This window comes from Pongo pygmaeus, chromosome 3 (assembly GCF_028885625.2).
Source record: "Pongo pygmaeus isolate AG05252 chromosome 3, NHGRI_mPonPyg2-v2.0_pri, whole genome shotgun sequence".
NCBI lineage: Eukaryota > Metazoa > Chordata > Mammalia > Primates > Hominidae > Pongo > Pongo pygmaeus.
This window is the reverse complement of record NC_072376.2, coordinates 153,878,023-153,894,705: the sequence shown is the minus strand read 5'-3', so window position 1 is coordinate 153,894,705 and position 16,683 is coordinate 153,878,023. Positions and strand designations below refer to the sequence as shown.

Sequence of the window (16,683 nt, the reverse complement as noted above, 5' to 3'; positions counted from 1 at the left end):
CCATGTCATAGTTAATTAAGAATATGAAATTATTTAAAGAACTTAGCATAGGCTGGGCATGGTGGCTCATGTCTGTAATCCCAGCACTTTGGGAGGCCAAGGAGGGAGGATTGCTTGAGATCAGAAGTTCAAGACCAGCCCAGTCAACATAGTGAGACCTTGTTTCTACTTTAAAAAAAATAAAATAAAATCAGCCACTCAACAGACTGAGGCAGGAGAATTGCTCAAGATAGAGGCTGCACAGGTGTCGTGGCAGATGCCTGTAGTCCCAGCTATTCAGGAGGCTGAGGCAGAAGAATCGCTTGAACCCAGGAGGCAGAGGCTGCCGTGAGCCGAGACTGTGCCACTGCATTCCAGCCTAGGTGGCAGAGTAAAACTCCAGTGAGCTATGATTGGACCACTAAGCTCCAGCCTGGGCGAGAGTGCGAAACCCAGTCTCAAAAAAATAAAGCATAGTTCTTGGCATGGACTAAGTACTCAGTAAGCATTAATACTGTTATTAGCTCTTAAAATAAAAAACTTTCCTATGTGGCCAGAAAGCAACTACAATTTTATCTGAATTCTAGAAATATTTACCAAGTGCCTCCTCTTTATGAAGAAATGCAGCAGGATCCTGACATGGGAACATTCATAATGGAATGAGCTTGAGCCAGGAAATTGATAAAGGCCCTGGATATGCCCAGCACTGAACAGGGCACATTTCAGAGTCTTGTCTTCTCTGGGTTGGAAAGAACTTGAACAATCATGGGGCCCACTGTTATCGACAATTATATCAAAACCACAGCAGAACTACAACTGCAATGCCTGTTTCACAAAGGGAAACTTGTGAGTCTTTAGGTAACATTTTATGTATTTAAAAGGAAAGAGATAAACCAAAGATATCAATAATTTATGGACTAAATGGAATTAATAAACCCCACCACTGAGAATTATTTGGTTAACCACAGTTTAGGCTACTGATGGATTTTACTCAGAATTAAAGTGGAAATATATTAAAGCAATAGTTTTGAGAACAAAGTAGGTCACAAAGCTCCATTTAAAATAGAATAGGCTGGGCATGGTGGCTCATGCCTGTAATCCCAGCACTTTGGCAGGGCAAGGCAGGAGGATTGCTTGAGCCCAGGAGTTCAACACCAGCCTGGGCAACAATGAAACCCTGTCTCTACAAAAAATACAAAAATTAGCTGGGCATGGTGGGACAGGTATGTGGTCCCAGCTACTTGGGAGACTGAGGTGGGAGAATGGCTTGAGCTGTGAGGCAGAGGGTGAAATGAGCAGAGATCATGCCACTGCACTCAGCTTGGGCGACAGAGAGAGACCCTGTCTCAAAAATAAAATAATAAAATAAAATACAGTATTTTCTGCTCCATCTAATCAGACACTCTGTAACATTGTGATAAGAAGATTGAAGACAGAGAATGAGATGACTTGGGATCAGTCTTTAAGTCCACCCCAGCCAATCCAGTAATACTATAGTCTCTCTTTTCCTTGGGTATGGATTTTATTTATAAAAGATGAAGGAGTATGTTTAAAGGAAAATGAGGAAATGAATCAATGACACTATATTCTTCTAGTTTTCCTGTTACCATCCCTGGCAATTTTCAGTCTCTTTGAGGGGATTACCTTCCTCTGCTGTTCTTCTGCTCTCCTCCTAACTGTGAGATTTCAAACTCAAATAAATGTCTGCACAGGCCAGGCAAGCAGTGTAAACCACTGATGTAGCCCATTTGGTGACTGTGATGACCTGAAGCCTGTGTTCCTTGGGCTAATGGCACAGCTCTTTCTCATCTCCCACCAGTGGTGTCCATCTGGGAGTCAGACAGGTATTACCAGATCTTCCTTTTTCAAAGACAAATTTCATATATAAATTTGTATGTGAAATGTCCTGACTTGCAAATATTGCTAACTAATTCACATTTGAAACAAAACAAAACATTGTCCAGGCCAAACAAAACAGCATCAAGCGTCACCAGTTTGAGTCTTTGGCTCTAGGTGTTTGCGTTTCTTCAAGTTCTGTCCCTGGCCTTATCTTCTCATGCTACAATCACTTCCTATTAAAAACAAACAAACAAACAAACAAACAAACAAAAAAAACTCTCATCTCTTTTGTGGTTTAAAATACCTTCTCTGTACTGAAGACTTCCAATGTATTGACAGTCACGGCCTCTCCCCTAAACTCCAGACTCAAGTATCTAGCTGCCAACTCCACATCAACCTTGGATGTCTTATGAGCATCTCAAACATAGCATATTCAAACCTGAACTCTTGATGTAGTTCTAACACCTGCTTCTTCTCCAGTTTCTCTGGCTCAATAAATGGTATCTGTATTGCTCAAAAAACATGGGGATTTTTCTCTACTTTCTCCTCTTTTACTGCCCTTGGCTAGTCCATCATTTCCTGTGGATCCTTCATCCAAAATCATTCTTTGATTTGTCCACTTATCTCCACCCTTATCGCCACAACAAGCCACCATGTTTCATCTGTTCTGCTGTAATAGTTTCCTAACTGGATTCCTTCTGCCCATTGTTGTGCCAATATTTTTCTAGTAACAGCAAGAGCGAACTCTTAAAATGTTAGGCAAATCAGATTACCTCCTGTTTAAATCTCTCAATGTTTTACAATATGTGACAACCAAAAGAAGACAGTATATCAAATAGATATGATCCTACTATGTCAAATGGACTAAGTATTTTTCATCTATAAACTGGAATAAAAATACCTCCATCAAAGAGTGGTTGTATCAAATGAGGGCTAATACTACTTTTACATTAGTTTTTGTTAGTTTTTGCAGAGAAGGAGGCAAATTCAGTCAACATTTATGTTGTTAATAGCTACTTACAGTCCCCAGTTAGTACCACCTACAGAAAACCTTCTAAATATTTTGCTGACAAAGTTTTCATTCGTATTATTTTAGCCTCAAAGTAAAACATCTGCCTTGATTAAATGATAAAAACTGTTAAAAATTATGGAACAAACCAAGCTTGATTAAAAACATAGAACATACTTAGAATAATTTCACATCCTCAGATTATTTTAAAAACAAGTTTTTAAATGGAAAATGATTAGATGATATTGGTGCAATGTTATAGCATAAAAATTGAACCATTTTTGTAAATTTCTCTATTTTCATTTATTTGAATTCACCTTTGCCTTGCACTGTATAGTAAAGTCTTAATTTCCAAAGTAGCACCATGAATTCAGCAGCTCATAGTTATACATCAGTCCCTGTGGCCCCTTTTTCTTTCAGTTCACACACTCCCATTTAGAAAAAACCAAGGTGTGAATGAATCTATGGAATCTGCTGAGGCTGGTGGCTGCAAAGCCAGAATGAAGGTGAGAAGCTGCCACTGTAGGTAGCAGTTGAGTTCTGTCTCTATAGAACTGTAACTCAGTCAGCTCTTTATCTGTGTGGTTTTTTTTTTGTTTTTTGTTTTTTTTTTTGCTGGACCCATATGAAAGTCATAAATTCATTCCATGATGAGCTCTTTGGCTGACTTCCAGTTTGATTGTGAGCTGAAAATTTTGGCTTTCTGTGAGCTGAGTTGATTGATGGGCCACTGCAAGAAAAGAAGTAGAAATTAAATTCCCTATAAAGTACAGCTCTCATTTTTTATCTCCAGGAATAAGATTTCAGCTTTCATTACACCTCCAAGTGGGAATTCTCCCATTCATGCATACTTGTACTAAATATGCAATAGCAGGCCTTTTTTATTAAGAAAAAAAATTGCAAAAATAAAAACAATTTGTAGAATTGTAAAAAAGGCAACTTTGTTTCTCAGTGGTCATTCTGTCTAATAATTATTCATTAGGAACCAACTATGTAGGAGGCCGTGTACTAGACTGGCATCAACACATAAACATGCATAAACAACAACTGGAAAGGACTCTAATGCATCCAGTCCAAATTCTCATTTTCTAGACAATTAAACTTTAGCCCTAAAGGAGAAAAACAATTTTTACAAAATAACACACGCAGTTACTAATAGCAGACACTAGAATATAGTATCAAGTAAGGTAGATTCCCAGTTCTCATAAGTTTAAAGTGTGTGTGTGTGTGTGTGTGTATGTATATATATATATATAGAGAGAGAGAGAGAGAGTTCTTATTGTAAAAACGATGTTTAAGGAGAGCACTGAGTAAAAAGAGTGGACCTGCCATATGAAGCCACTCCCAGTCTCTCCTGAAATTCCACAAAAACCACAGTGAAGGGATTTTTTTTTAAAGACAGAGCACGACATGGACAGGGAAAATGCAAGAAGAGACAATAACAAAATTTAGGCAACTGCAAAATCAGATGAATGGTCCATGACTTAGTAGACTGGAGAAACAGCAAGCCCCTGCATCCGGCTGTGTGGGTTGTGTCCTGCCCCACTTCAGGAGCCACTGCTCACTCAGACTCCAGAGTGAAGCTGTGCTCTGGAGTGGTGCAGTACACACCCTGCACAATAGCATGCCATGACCCTGCTGAGAAAACAAGCACAAATCAGGCATGGGGAAAGGGAGAACCACCACAATTTGCACTTGAGAATTCCCCGAAGGTCAGGGATCAAAGGCACCAGGTGGCTCTGGAGAAGATAAATGAAAAGGAAGTGCACATACACACACACACACGCACAAAATGAAGATGGGAGATCATATATATAGCAAGCTTAGAATGTATTTTGTAGTGTAGTGTGAGGCACAGATCCAGTTTCACTTTTTTCTAAATGACTAGTTTTCTTGACTATTTGTTGAATGCCACTGTTTTTAAATACCAAAGACTTGTATCTTTATAGAGCTGCTTCCAGGGTTTTCATTTAACCATTGATCTGTTACATTGCTATGAACTTCCTGCAACTATGGATCCAGGAAACGGATAAGAGCTAAGTCTTTAGGTTGGATATTTCCCTGTGAAATACCCCATTTCTATAAAACTGATTCTTCAGGCCATAATTCTTTGTTAGTTCTCTTATTTGTCTCCTTGAAAACATCTTAGGAATTCACTGTCCTTCAGGAAACTCAGGTATTTTTCTTAACTGTGCCACAACATGAAAAAATTACATTAGTGATTATCAGAACAAAAGTATTATAACCATTATTATTCTTTAGTACTTACACATTTTTGTTGGTTTTTTTAATTGCATATTTCTTCTGCAAAGTAAGAGAAAGTACAAGACCTTTTGGGTTGAAAGCTGCCTTTATGCAGCTCAGCTCTCTGGCCTCCTCTGTCCATATTCCCTAGCTTGACTCTGCATTCCATTCAATTTAAAAACCCTCTGATATCTGCCTGCCCGCAGCTCCCTATCACCTCCAGCCATCTGTACATGCTGTTGCTTAAAGGATTATTTCTTCTTCTTCATCTGGCTATAATACAGATTATCCTTTAGGACTCAGTTTAGACATTGCACCCAGTATATGGTTACATAGCCCTCTTACCTGCTCCTGTAATACCTGGTACATCTTCCATCCTGGTGCTTATCTCATTGTGTTGTAATTGCCTAGTGAATGGTCAACTGCCCACCAGACAATGAGCTCCTTCAGGATAGGGATTGTCTTGCTCTCCCCTATATCCATAGCCGCTAGCATATTCCTTAGTGTGCAGTAGGGACACAGTAGATAATGTCTTGAATGAGTAAGTGATATATGTTCATTGAAGAGTATTTGGGAGAACTGAAAAAAAATGTTAAAAGAAAATGAATATAAATCCCAACACTAGAGATGACTCTCGTTAGCATTTTTGGTTTCCTTGCTTCCATTTAACTTTCTCTGTTGACCCCACTGCATACAAAGCTTTAAATATTTGTTTTCACTTAACAGTCTACTGTGAACATCTTCTCATGTAACTACAAATTCTTTGAAAACGTCATTTTAATGGTTATAACAACATTGTCCTTTAGAAGTAATAGGTTTATTCAGATATTCTCTATTGTTGGACTTTAAGTTACTTGCAATGTTTTGCTACTGTAAATAATGCTTAATTGAATAGTTTTGCATCTCCAGTTATTTCTCTGTAATACATCCTGGAAATGAAATTACTGAGTGAAAATTTTACAGTTCTATATGCAATGTATCATGTACCTATGTACCTCAGTGTACTCTTAACTGTAATATTATCTTATCTTTTTTAAAGAGTGAAGATTACATAGACAAAAAAGGATATCTTATTTTTACCTTATATTTATTGGTCATTTATATTACACTCTTCCGTGAATTGTGTAATAGTAACCTTTGTCCATTTTTCTACTGAACTGTTTTTCTTATTGATTTAAAAGCTTTCTATATGTTAAGAATAGAAACCTTTGTGAATTTTTTTGCAAATTCCTGAGTTTGATATGCCTTTTGATTTTATTTTACATATGTGTAACATTTTTAAATGTTACACATATGTAACAATCTTTTCTTCTGTAAATTGCCCAATTACTTTTCTAAATAGAATTTCTTGCCCAACTTATAGTAGATATATATTTTCCTACTAAGACATATCCTTAGATGATATATTTTATTCTTCTAGTTTCTTTTGTTTGCATTTAACTTTTTGACCCATGTGAGATGAGGCTTTAACTAGAGTTTTTACAGAATACCCAATTTTTCTAATACCTTCTCTTGGCCTTTAAAGAAATATTATTACAAGCAATTGTACTGAAATAAGCAGCATGCAAAGACATAGCTCCATGTTCACTGTGAACTTTGCTTTGTCCTCCCAGGTGAGCAGGAGCCAGCTGTAAGCAGCGATTCTGACATTTCCTTGATCATGGCAATGGAGGTTGGACTGTCTGATGTAGAACTTTCCACTGACCAGGACTGTGAAGAGGTGAAATCTTGAAATGACAAATTCAGAAGAAAAGAGATAGTAGGACCCAAGGGGAAGGAAGGGAAGAGTGCTCCAAGACTTGGACCAGGCACACACACACCTCCAGATCACCTTGGCAACTCCAGGGCGCTCCGTTCAAGAATGCTGACGAAAAGCAATATCCAAAGTCTTGTCAATCAGGATGCAGTTTCTCCATCTGTATGGCAGTTTGTGGCCTTGGCAGCTGGGAAGTTGAAAGCTGATTTCCACTCCCATGTCCATGTAGACATACGCTTCAGAAGCTCCTAAAACAGAGACTGAAAGGCCACCTTTAGGATTTCTTAGTTTCATTTCAATTCTTTCCATGTCTTCTTGTTGTTTTTGGCATGTTGTTTGATTTCTTTGGCAATTTTTTTAAAGATTATTTGTAGTTTACTTTCCATCTATTCCTTGTTTTTCCTTTGATGCACTCCAGCTTTTGTATAGGTTTCTGTTTAGAAGCACCAGTTCCTGCTATGATCAGTTTGTATTCCATCTCTGAGATATGTGGTCTTGACCTCTCAGCGTGAAGTGTGCATGGCTTTGAGAAGTGCCTCAGCACCCTGAAATGGACTAAGGCCAGCTTTCACTAAGAATCTAAGTTCTTCTAAGTGGGCCTTTAAAAACCCCAGCTGCCAGAGACCCCAACACTAAGCTCTAAATCTGCTGAGGCCACTGCTGGTTATTTTAAGCCACATCGCACTGGCTTCCACTTGCCGGGCTTGATTAAGGGCCCACGTGACATGAGAAGGGAGCTCTAGGGAAGCTGTTTCATTCTTCTGAGTCTTACAGTCTTTGGCTGAAATTCTGAACTCAGAAGTCCCCTCCAAGGCATCCAGTCTTTGGTGGTTGTAAGGCTGGTTTTAAAACCAGATACCACATTTTCTTCCCATTGAAAACAAAATGCCAGTTGCATTGGTTTCCCCTGGGCTAGAACAGTTTTTTTCTTACCTCTGTAAGTGGGTTCTGTAAAAAATGGAGGCTTTAGAGAAAAGCCAATCATTTTTAAGTCCAATGGCAAACACAGTGGGGGCTGCAGTAGCACCTAGCTTTTACCTTAATTTCAACACACTTCTATTGAATCTCACCAGACCATGTGGGAGGATTTAGGTGAATCCCTAGCAGATTGCTTCCCAGGGCTCCCTGAGTGTGTCCAGATATCAAGTGAGGAATGAGGTGTGATTTGCTGTATCATTTGAACTGAAAAGTATGCAGCATGAGAATTTGTTAGATCGTTTATCCTGACTGAAATAGACAAAGTAAGAGGGAAAGGAAAAGAGGTATCAAGTAAATACTGAAACCCAATGGTGTTTTTAAACTGTTTCTGTTTTTATTCATTTTTTGTAACTATGACAGAAATGTGATATTTTTTCAGCGGGCAATTTTGTAATATATTCAGACTATCCAGATACAGAGATGACTAAGGTCATTAATAGCGTCTCTGAACAATCAGACGGATCACCTTATCTCTACACAGCTGGCAAACACCAGGCTGCGGCTTGGATTAACTAGGAAAGAAAGCTTTTCTCACTGAGTTGTTTTTATGTATTGATGGGGACTTTTCCACCTCATTACACTAATACTCATTCAAAAAGAGTTTGGTTCTGCTGTAAATCCTTGCCGCCTGCTGAAACACGGTGTTGCACCTCAAGGGAGAATACTAGCTGCTCTTTGTTCACCACCTTTTCCAATTTCCTATTTGATGGTTTATAAGTAGACAGTAAGGCAAGGCAGATGACTATTACCCTCAGAAAGGTCGCATCTCCCTAGGAGTCCAACGCTTCCTGTAATGAAATCCACTCTCTATGTGTGGGAAAAGAGGCAGGAAGGAATGAAGAGAGCTCTGAATCGAGAATCCTAGATGAACCACATGGTTTACTAAGCCTTGGCTTCTCCGTCTATAAAGTGAAGGGTTTAATAACATGAGTCCCCAAGCTCCTCTGGCTGTAGGACCACAGATGAGCCTTGCAGAGGCAGGATCCATTTTTGCAGATAGCTATGACTTGTGGCAATCAGGCTTCGTAGCTTGGGGAGGTAGAGTTACTTGACATGTACCATGTAATAACAGCCTTTGAGACTTGGCACAACTATGGTGCTGAGAATGAAAATCTAAATGATTGAAGTTTTAAGTCCAAGTAGGAGTTGGTTTGCTTTGCCTTGTTTAAAAATTGCTGTTAGTCACAGAGTTTGCAATCTCTGGATACCTTCAAATCCTAGCTCTCACTGTGGGATTCTTGATCTCAAAGGTGTTTATTTTTCACAGTCAGCACAGGCTTGTGCCACTGACTCCTCCTTCAGTTGGCTTTGCCCAAAACAAATTTTAGTATTACTGGTATTAACTTTAGTCCAGTGGAATTAGAAGGATAATTCAATAGCAACAGAAATATAAATTATATTCCATTCCCAGAGAGAGAATGTGCTTTGGATTGTTTAGTCCTCTGATTAACGAGTATTTTCTCTTCCTGCCAAGAACTAGGTGAATCAGGAATTGATTGCATATGCAAGCCCTGGCCATAGCTGCACTTACAGGATGCCTCATAGACGATGAGGGGTCTGAAAGGCCAACCCGAGGCTTGCGTATCTGACCCCAAGGAGGTCCTGCTGCAAACCCCCTGAGCCTTTGCCATTCACTACTTACCAAAGGTTTGTTTCTGGAGGATTTTCCTGTAGCTTTGATAGTTTAAAAAAAACAGAAAAAGAAAAAAAAAAAAAGCTTAACCAGAAAATTTCTCTTTCAGAATAAAGGGGAACAGCCCTTCCTTATAGCCTTCTTTACCTCCCCCAAAGAAGAGACTGACCTGGAGACCCAGTAGTCTACAGATGAGTGTCAGAGGGTGTGTGTACCCTCTAGAAGCAAATGCAAACTGTATGTGTATTTGCAGATGTGCATTTTTCTACAGCAAGAGTCTAGACTAGCACTGTCCAGCAGAAACGTAATGCAAGTCACAGACGTAATTTTAAATTTTCTACTAGCCACATTTTAAAGTGTAAAAAGAAACAGGTAAAGATAATTTTAATCATGTACTTTAACCTAATATTGTTTCAACATGTCACTAATATAAATTAATGACATGTTTTACATGCTTTTGTGTACTAAGTCTTCTAAATCCATTGTGTCTTTTACACTCACAGCACCTCTCAATTTGGATAGTCACGTATGGCTAGTGGCTGCCAATTGGACAATGCACGTCTAGAGTTCCTCCAGTATTCTCACAAGATCCCCTGACCCTTACAAAAGAAAAGAAGGTTAAAACCTTAATTACCTCCAGGGAGAACTGGACACCACCCAAGTTGCCTAATGAGAGGCCCAGAGGTCCATTTATTTTGTAGTGAATAAAGATTCAGGCAGCTTTTTAAAAATTTCTGCTTGAGCTTTCTAACCATATCACTGATGTCCATGACCATTTGTTGTTACTCCTCTGACCAGTTGTTACTTAAAAGTCACACAAACCATGCTGATTTGGTGCTGAAACAAAATTATACCCCTCACTTCTATGGCAAACCCTTGGACTGGTATGTGGCACTTAGGAGCCAAAGAGAACTCCAGACTGAAATCACCCAACTTTACCTCAACCCCTTCTTCTTCTTCATGGTTGGTGAAAGTCCTTTCCCAGTGTCCCCCAGTCCCACAGCTGTAGTGAAAACTCACGAACTTGGGAGGAAAGAATGAGAAATATTGACTCCAAATGCAAGACTTTATGTGGCCTTATTGAAAAAGAATCTTTGGGGGCCTGTGATCATCTGGTCTCTACTTGGTGAATTATGACCACCTCCAACAGCCAGCATTTTCCTCCAAGTCAGCATCCACCTGCCACCCCAATGCTATGGGGAAGAAAAGGAGCATTTGCATTCACTCAAAATAATTTAGGGTCACCTTCAGGAACTGCTACCTCCTGTGTGGCTAGTCCCTTTGGAAGAGCTGAGCCCTGACTATGAATACAGCTTTTGAACATTGACTTAATCTCTAGGGTTAGATATCCCCTGCAGTGTCAACTCTGGTCATCTACACAGGGAGAGGTAGAGTCTGGAGAAGGTAGAAAATTAAAAGCGGCGAAGGTACCTACCCGTTTTTGACAACACGTGGTAATGATCAGAATCGTGGAGGCAAAGCTCTGTCCAAAAATGTTCATTTGTTTTTTTGTTTTGTTTTGTTTTCTTGTTTTTAACATTTCCTTCATCCTGGTGAAATATCCTGGAAATTCATAGATCTGGGTTTGGTCATTTCAAAACTCACCATGCCCAGTGGCCATTTCAGTTACTGCCCTGACATCCCTGAGGCTACCATACTCTCAAAACCAAATCAGTGCCAGTGATCTAACATAGGATTCTTTCTTATTTATGAGTTTTGTTTAGATGGATATTTTTGCAGAACATAAAAAATTAAATGACATTTAGTTATCTATTGAATGTATCACCCTGACTTAAAAAAATCCTTGAATCGAAACTTTTCAAAAAATCTGGGATATGGAGTCACTCCCTCTGTGGAGCCAGAGCCCAGTCTTTTCTGGTACTAAGGCCACAGAGGCAATTTCCAGTAGCATTTTTATATCTTCTCTAACTTAAGTTTCTTTTCCTTTTCTGTCTGTATCTGTTTTTCTCTGACTGCCTATATCTTACTTTGTATACCCGTACATAAATTATTTTCCCATCTTCTCTCTCCCCCTTTTTTTCTAATTTGTTTTCTCTCTTGCAAGAAATTCTGAAATAACCTTCAGAACACAAAAAAAACTGGAGGTTCTGTACCTACAGAGTTATTATCATTATCGTGATTACCATTGTTACTGCTGTTGGTGTTTTTCTTCTTTTTACTATGTAGCAATATCCATATCCACTTCTGATGAGGCAAACCAGTTTGCTATAAACCAATGTCCTCCCTAAAGGAGTCAGTTTCATTTCACTTCTCATATCACCAGTTGTATCGCAACCCATCTTACAACCATTGCCATGTTTTCAGGCTTCCTTGCCATAAATGTTTTCTGGGCAAATAATGGCAAAGCAACAATTCCAGAATGCTGTCTAGATCTGCTTTCTCCCGCCCTCAGCATTTGACCCTCCTCATTCGCCTGAGCCCCCAGGGTTAGGATTTCTTGGAAAAACTTGTATACTGTACCTGACGGAATGCCCATTCTTCCTAACTACTTAGCACAAGCGCTTCCTCATCGTAAGTGATCTGAGGGCCACTAATTCCTGAAGCCTGACAAAGAGACACAAAGAGACTACCCTCCTAAGGTGGGGATGCATGGTTCTTCATGCAGTGCTGTTGGCCATTGAGATCCCTCATCCATGCCATTGCATGGATGAATACGTTTGATGTTGGCAGTTAAAATGGGATGGGAGTGTCACCCTGCAGGAAGTAAGAAAAGAGGATGGCAGGATCTCTGGTCAGGGAGCTGGTCAAAGCAGGGCTGGAAAGCTTCTGTGCTTAACAAAATGTGCATGCTGTCCCCAAGCAAATGCTCATCCCTAGGTTTAGAGCTGACCTGAGTTTTGGGGAGTTTGTATTTTTAAGGAATTAAATACTCATGAGTTAAAATACTCATGATTGCAAAGAAGGTCTGGATTGCCTGAAAAATAAATTAATTCTAAGAAGCTAATATGAGTTCCTCATCATCTCTTAGCTCTTCCTTTTCCCTCCTTTTGTCCTCACTCAACCCCAGACCCTGTGTAATAGGAACATTAATTTTTAAAGATCCACAGATCAATAGCCACTCTCTTCTACTCTACACCTTTTATTGACACCAAATTATCATCCCAGAACTAATGAAGCAAGTCCAGATGCTAGACATGGCCCCTTAATATCGAGCAATTTGATTGCAATCCTGCTTGTTCTACAAGAACCTGCTGAGGTCAGTCACATCTCTCTTCACCTGCCTTGAGTGCTTCATAATCAAGTGGCTTTTTCAGGAATTTCAGTGATCAAAGATCTAATCCTGTGCTACCACTGACGTCTGCACTTAATACAGAGGCATTTGCTCTATGGCCACCTGATAAATATTTGCTGATGATAATGATAAGACAAAAATATACACGCCTATTAAGAGGTCTGCAATGTCTGAACACAGTGAGGGAGAAAAGTCCTTAGAGGAGGTCGCTTAATCTGAATTACCCAAAGTCATTGCTTGGCAGAATATCTGTGGTCTGTTATCCTTAGTGAAGTGACAGGCTTGGAGAAGCAGGGAAAATGTGGGGACCATGTGTGCTATATAAACCAAAGACTGAGCACCATCCAAATGAACACATGTTCCTTCCATTGACTAGTTGAATTTTCTCCTAATGTTCTCATAAATAAAAGCGAAGGTGGATTGCATGGTTGAATGAAACCATTAACCCTTATGGGGTTTTCTCTTGCAGACTGTTGATTGACCTTACTAAATCCTGAAATCTAAAAAATGAATTGTGGCCTTAGTACCACACTATCTTTAAAGTCTAGTGTTTAGTCCCCTTTTCCTTCAAAACTTTCCGACAAATCTAGCGCTTTACTGAACTCAGAACATTGTTCTCTTTGAGAATGTGAAGATTTTAAATAGCCAAAGAATTTTCATGTGTAAGAGCTAGCTAAATATAGTATATCCTGCTCTTTCGAAGAAGATACAAAACTGTTGCCTGTACTAATGGGTATAGTAGAGCAGTTGAAGAACTAACACATACATGGACTTTTCGGTCTGATTTGTGTTGGCATCTGTGGTACTTACTGTTCAGTAGGATGTTATTGCAAGGAGCAGAGTGCCCTCTGCTGGAGTAATCGCAATTATTCTTTCAGCAGATTAATTTGACTTGGGTCACGAATTCAACAACCAGTTACTTGCCTTTCATCATACAATTTCTTCGGTAGTTGAGAATTTGGTCTACGTTTATCAAATGAGGAAAGAATGTCACAAACTCTAAAAAGTTGAAGGAGACCCCACAGATCTCACTGTCGGCAGCCCTTACTTCTGCAAAATGTTGAAGGATAATGTTGCTCTGTTTGCAAAAAAGATGCCTCTGGCTAGAATGTTTGTGCAGTTATAAGCAAGGGACTGCTTGTTTTTGTAAGTTATCTCAACTTTATTCTTGTGAAATTGCAAAGGAAGATCAATAAAAGGACTTCTTTCATATGAATGTAAATGGTGTGAAATACTGATGTGTTTTGTACATGTACATAATATATTTACTTCTGCTTTCACATTAGTAATCTGAGATGGTTCTACCATTTTATAATTAGAAGGAGATGTAGGGGTGGGAGTGGGGAGGGACTGTTATTTTTATAGAGGGGTGTCCCTTACATTTAGAAAATGAAGTAATTTTGTATTTGTGAAAAGTTACATTCCATCCATTTTCTGGAAAAAAAAATGGGTATTGTTCTTTAAAATGTTCATGAGCTATGAGGATGATTATTCTGGTTTCCAGGGGAAACTCTCAAGCAGTACATATGTGATACTCAGTTTTGTAGACTGCAGACCATAACCAGCAATTGCCAGTTGCAAAAATGTGAAAAAGAAATAACTTATTTTAACCACTTTGTACAGCACATTATTTCCCACTAGAAAAAAATCTGCAAATAATGAATTTACAATTATAAATAATCAGACATGACATCATAAATCAATCTTCCTCCCTACTAGCAAGAGGAAATTCCAATGGCTTTTTTTTCTATCCTAACACAAATTACTTTTATTGTAAACAAATGCTTCCAACAAAATGCTTTTGTTGTAAAATGATTGATGTTGGGGTAAAGTCTACTTAGCTTCCCCACAAGGTCTTTCTGGCTAGTCTGCAGGTCGTAGATGATGGTCCCATCTCGGCATTGTCTGTCCTCTCCGCATTCAGACTGTGTGACTGAGCTTCCTTGATTTATATAGCATCTGACCCAAAATCACAAAAAAGTCACTACTGATGACATTTGCATGGGGAGTCTTTAATTTGGACTTCAGTTAGTTCTTAATTGCTGAAATAAGTACTAGTGAATTATGTAGCGTTTTTACCCAAAACTAATCTTCTGTACAAAGTTGTGTGCATATTGAGATGATTAGTTAAGGCAGTGTAGTTTTAATTTTTTCTGTATAAATTTCTTTCCTTCTTCCCCACCTCAAGCACCTACCCTACTCCTTTCAAAGCACTTTATATCCCTCTTGAAATACAAAGAAATTGAAAAAAAAAAACTGTCTTTAAAGGAATTTGTCTTCTATTAGGAGACACAGACTTTTATTTTGCTTTATTCTATTCTCTTTGTACTTGGAGAGCATAATCAACTTGTCTCATAATGGGCTAGTGATGAAACAAGGATGATAGTTGGAAACAATCATTACAACATGGTTATTTTTGTTATTTAGAAGACTATCATGTAAATAAGTACAATCATGTTCTTACGTACTAGCTAAAAAAAAATATTGCAACTGTAAGGATTTTTAAATGAGGGTTGTGAATTCCAGGAAATTTCACTGCAAAGTTTCTTTTGGTTTTGTTTTTTAATAAAATGGAACCAGATGCTTGTGTTTGTGTCATCTGTATTCCCTGACTTTGTTGCCTATCCCTGAGTTGCAGAGGTGGTGCCATGGATTTCAAAACATCATATTGTTAAATCACAATTATGTCCAAAGACCAAGGATAATAATAGCTTCCTTATTTTTCTCAGGTAATTCAAGTGGCAGGCACCAACCTTCTCTTAGCTCTGCTGTTCTAAGGGAATTAAGAGATTTGAGCAATTCTGAAGAAGAATGGCTGTGAAATGAGCTTGAGGTGCAGTCTGGCAAGAACCGAGCGCTATGCTTATGGACTATCTCAGGCAGGTTTATACTAGGCAGAGTTATACCATGGGGTCTGCCAGATAGGCTGGGGCAGACAGACTTCTTCTTTATATTTACTAGCATATTTCTAAAAGATTTTAAATAGCAATTCCTTGGGATTCGCAAGGGAACATGAAGAAAATTTAAAAGATGGAACCTGCTGGCCTGGGAAGGTGGAAAAGGAAGGCAGGAAAGGAGAATGGCCCTCTATTCATTGGCCTCACCTACTGGAATGTGGCAGGCCTTTGGGTGTGGCCTAGCCCCGCGCCGTGCCTGGCCCAGCTGAGACTCCTGACACACGCTCTTGAGGAGCAGCCAGGATTGGACATGGCCAGGCAGGAGCTGTGGGTTTCACAGAATTTGCTAGCAAAAAGAAAATACAAACAGTATTGAGTGCCGTAGCCTCCTGGAGCTGCTGTAGATAAGGAAACCATTAATGCCTGGGAGGCTTTACTCAGGGCCAGTCTATGCTTCATTTGTAGGCAGGAACGTACTCTAAGGGGATTGTTGGGAACATTCATGACTATGCCACATTAGAAGGCACTTTAGACTTTGTTTATGCTTCCATTATTGCAATGTTTATCTGCCCAGACACTGTGGGTATGAAGCTATTACCTAGGACCTGGAAGCCATCCCTCCTAGGACCTGGAAACCATCCCTCCCAACTTCAACTTCCATCATCTTTCCACTAGACCAGGGATCCCCAAATAAGAAAATTGTTCTGTGGGATGGGATATGTTAGAATTTACAGCAGGCTCCCAAGTTCAATTAAGTTGGGATAAGGCTTCATACAATTCATATTAGCTATCAATAACTTTTTTGTTTTGTTTTGTTTTGGTACAGACAGGGTCTCGTTTTGTTGTCCAGGCTAGCCTTTAATTCCTGGCCTCAACTGATCCTCTCACCTTGGCCTTCCAAAGTGCTGGAATTACAGGCGTGAGCCACTGTGCCTGGCCGCTATTAAAAACTTTTGAGAAGTCTTCAGTAAGGTCACTGATTTAACTCTATAATTCAGCTTTTCCTGAAGCTGACTGACAATAAAGCCCCCTTTTATCAAGGGTTATGTTTTTCCACACTACACTGGAGACCACTGTGTGGAAAATGTTGGTGTT

At 39.3% G+C, this 16,683-nt stretch overlaps 1 protein-coding gene across 1 annotated transcript in view; it reads left to right on the top strand.

The window, feature by feature from the left end:
• RNF150 (ring finger protein 150) overlaps positions 1–13,913 on the top strand; it is a 263,839-nt gene extending 249,926 nt beyond the window's left edge. The window contains exon 7 of the mRNA XM_054485192.2: positions 6,685–13,913. Within this exon, the coding sequence (XP_054341167.1) occupies positions 6,685–6,803 (119 nt within the window). The 3' untranslated portion in view covers positions 6,804–13,913. The remainder of the gene's footprint in view (positions 1–6,684) is intronic.
• The last annotated feature ends 2,770 nt before the right edge of the window (positions 13,914–16,683 follow it).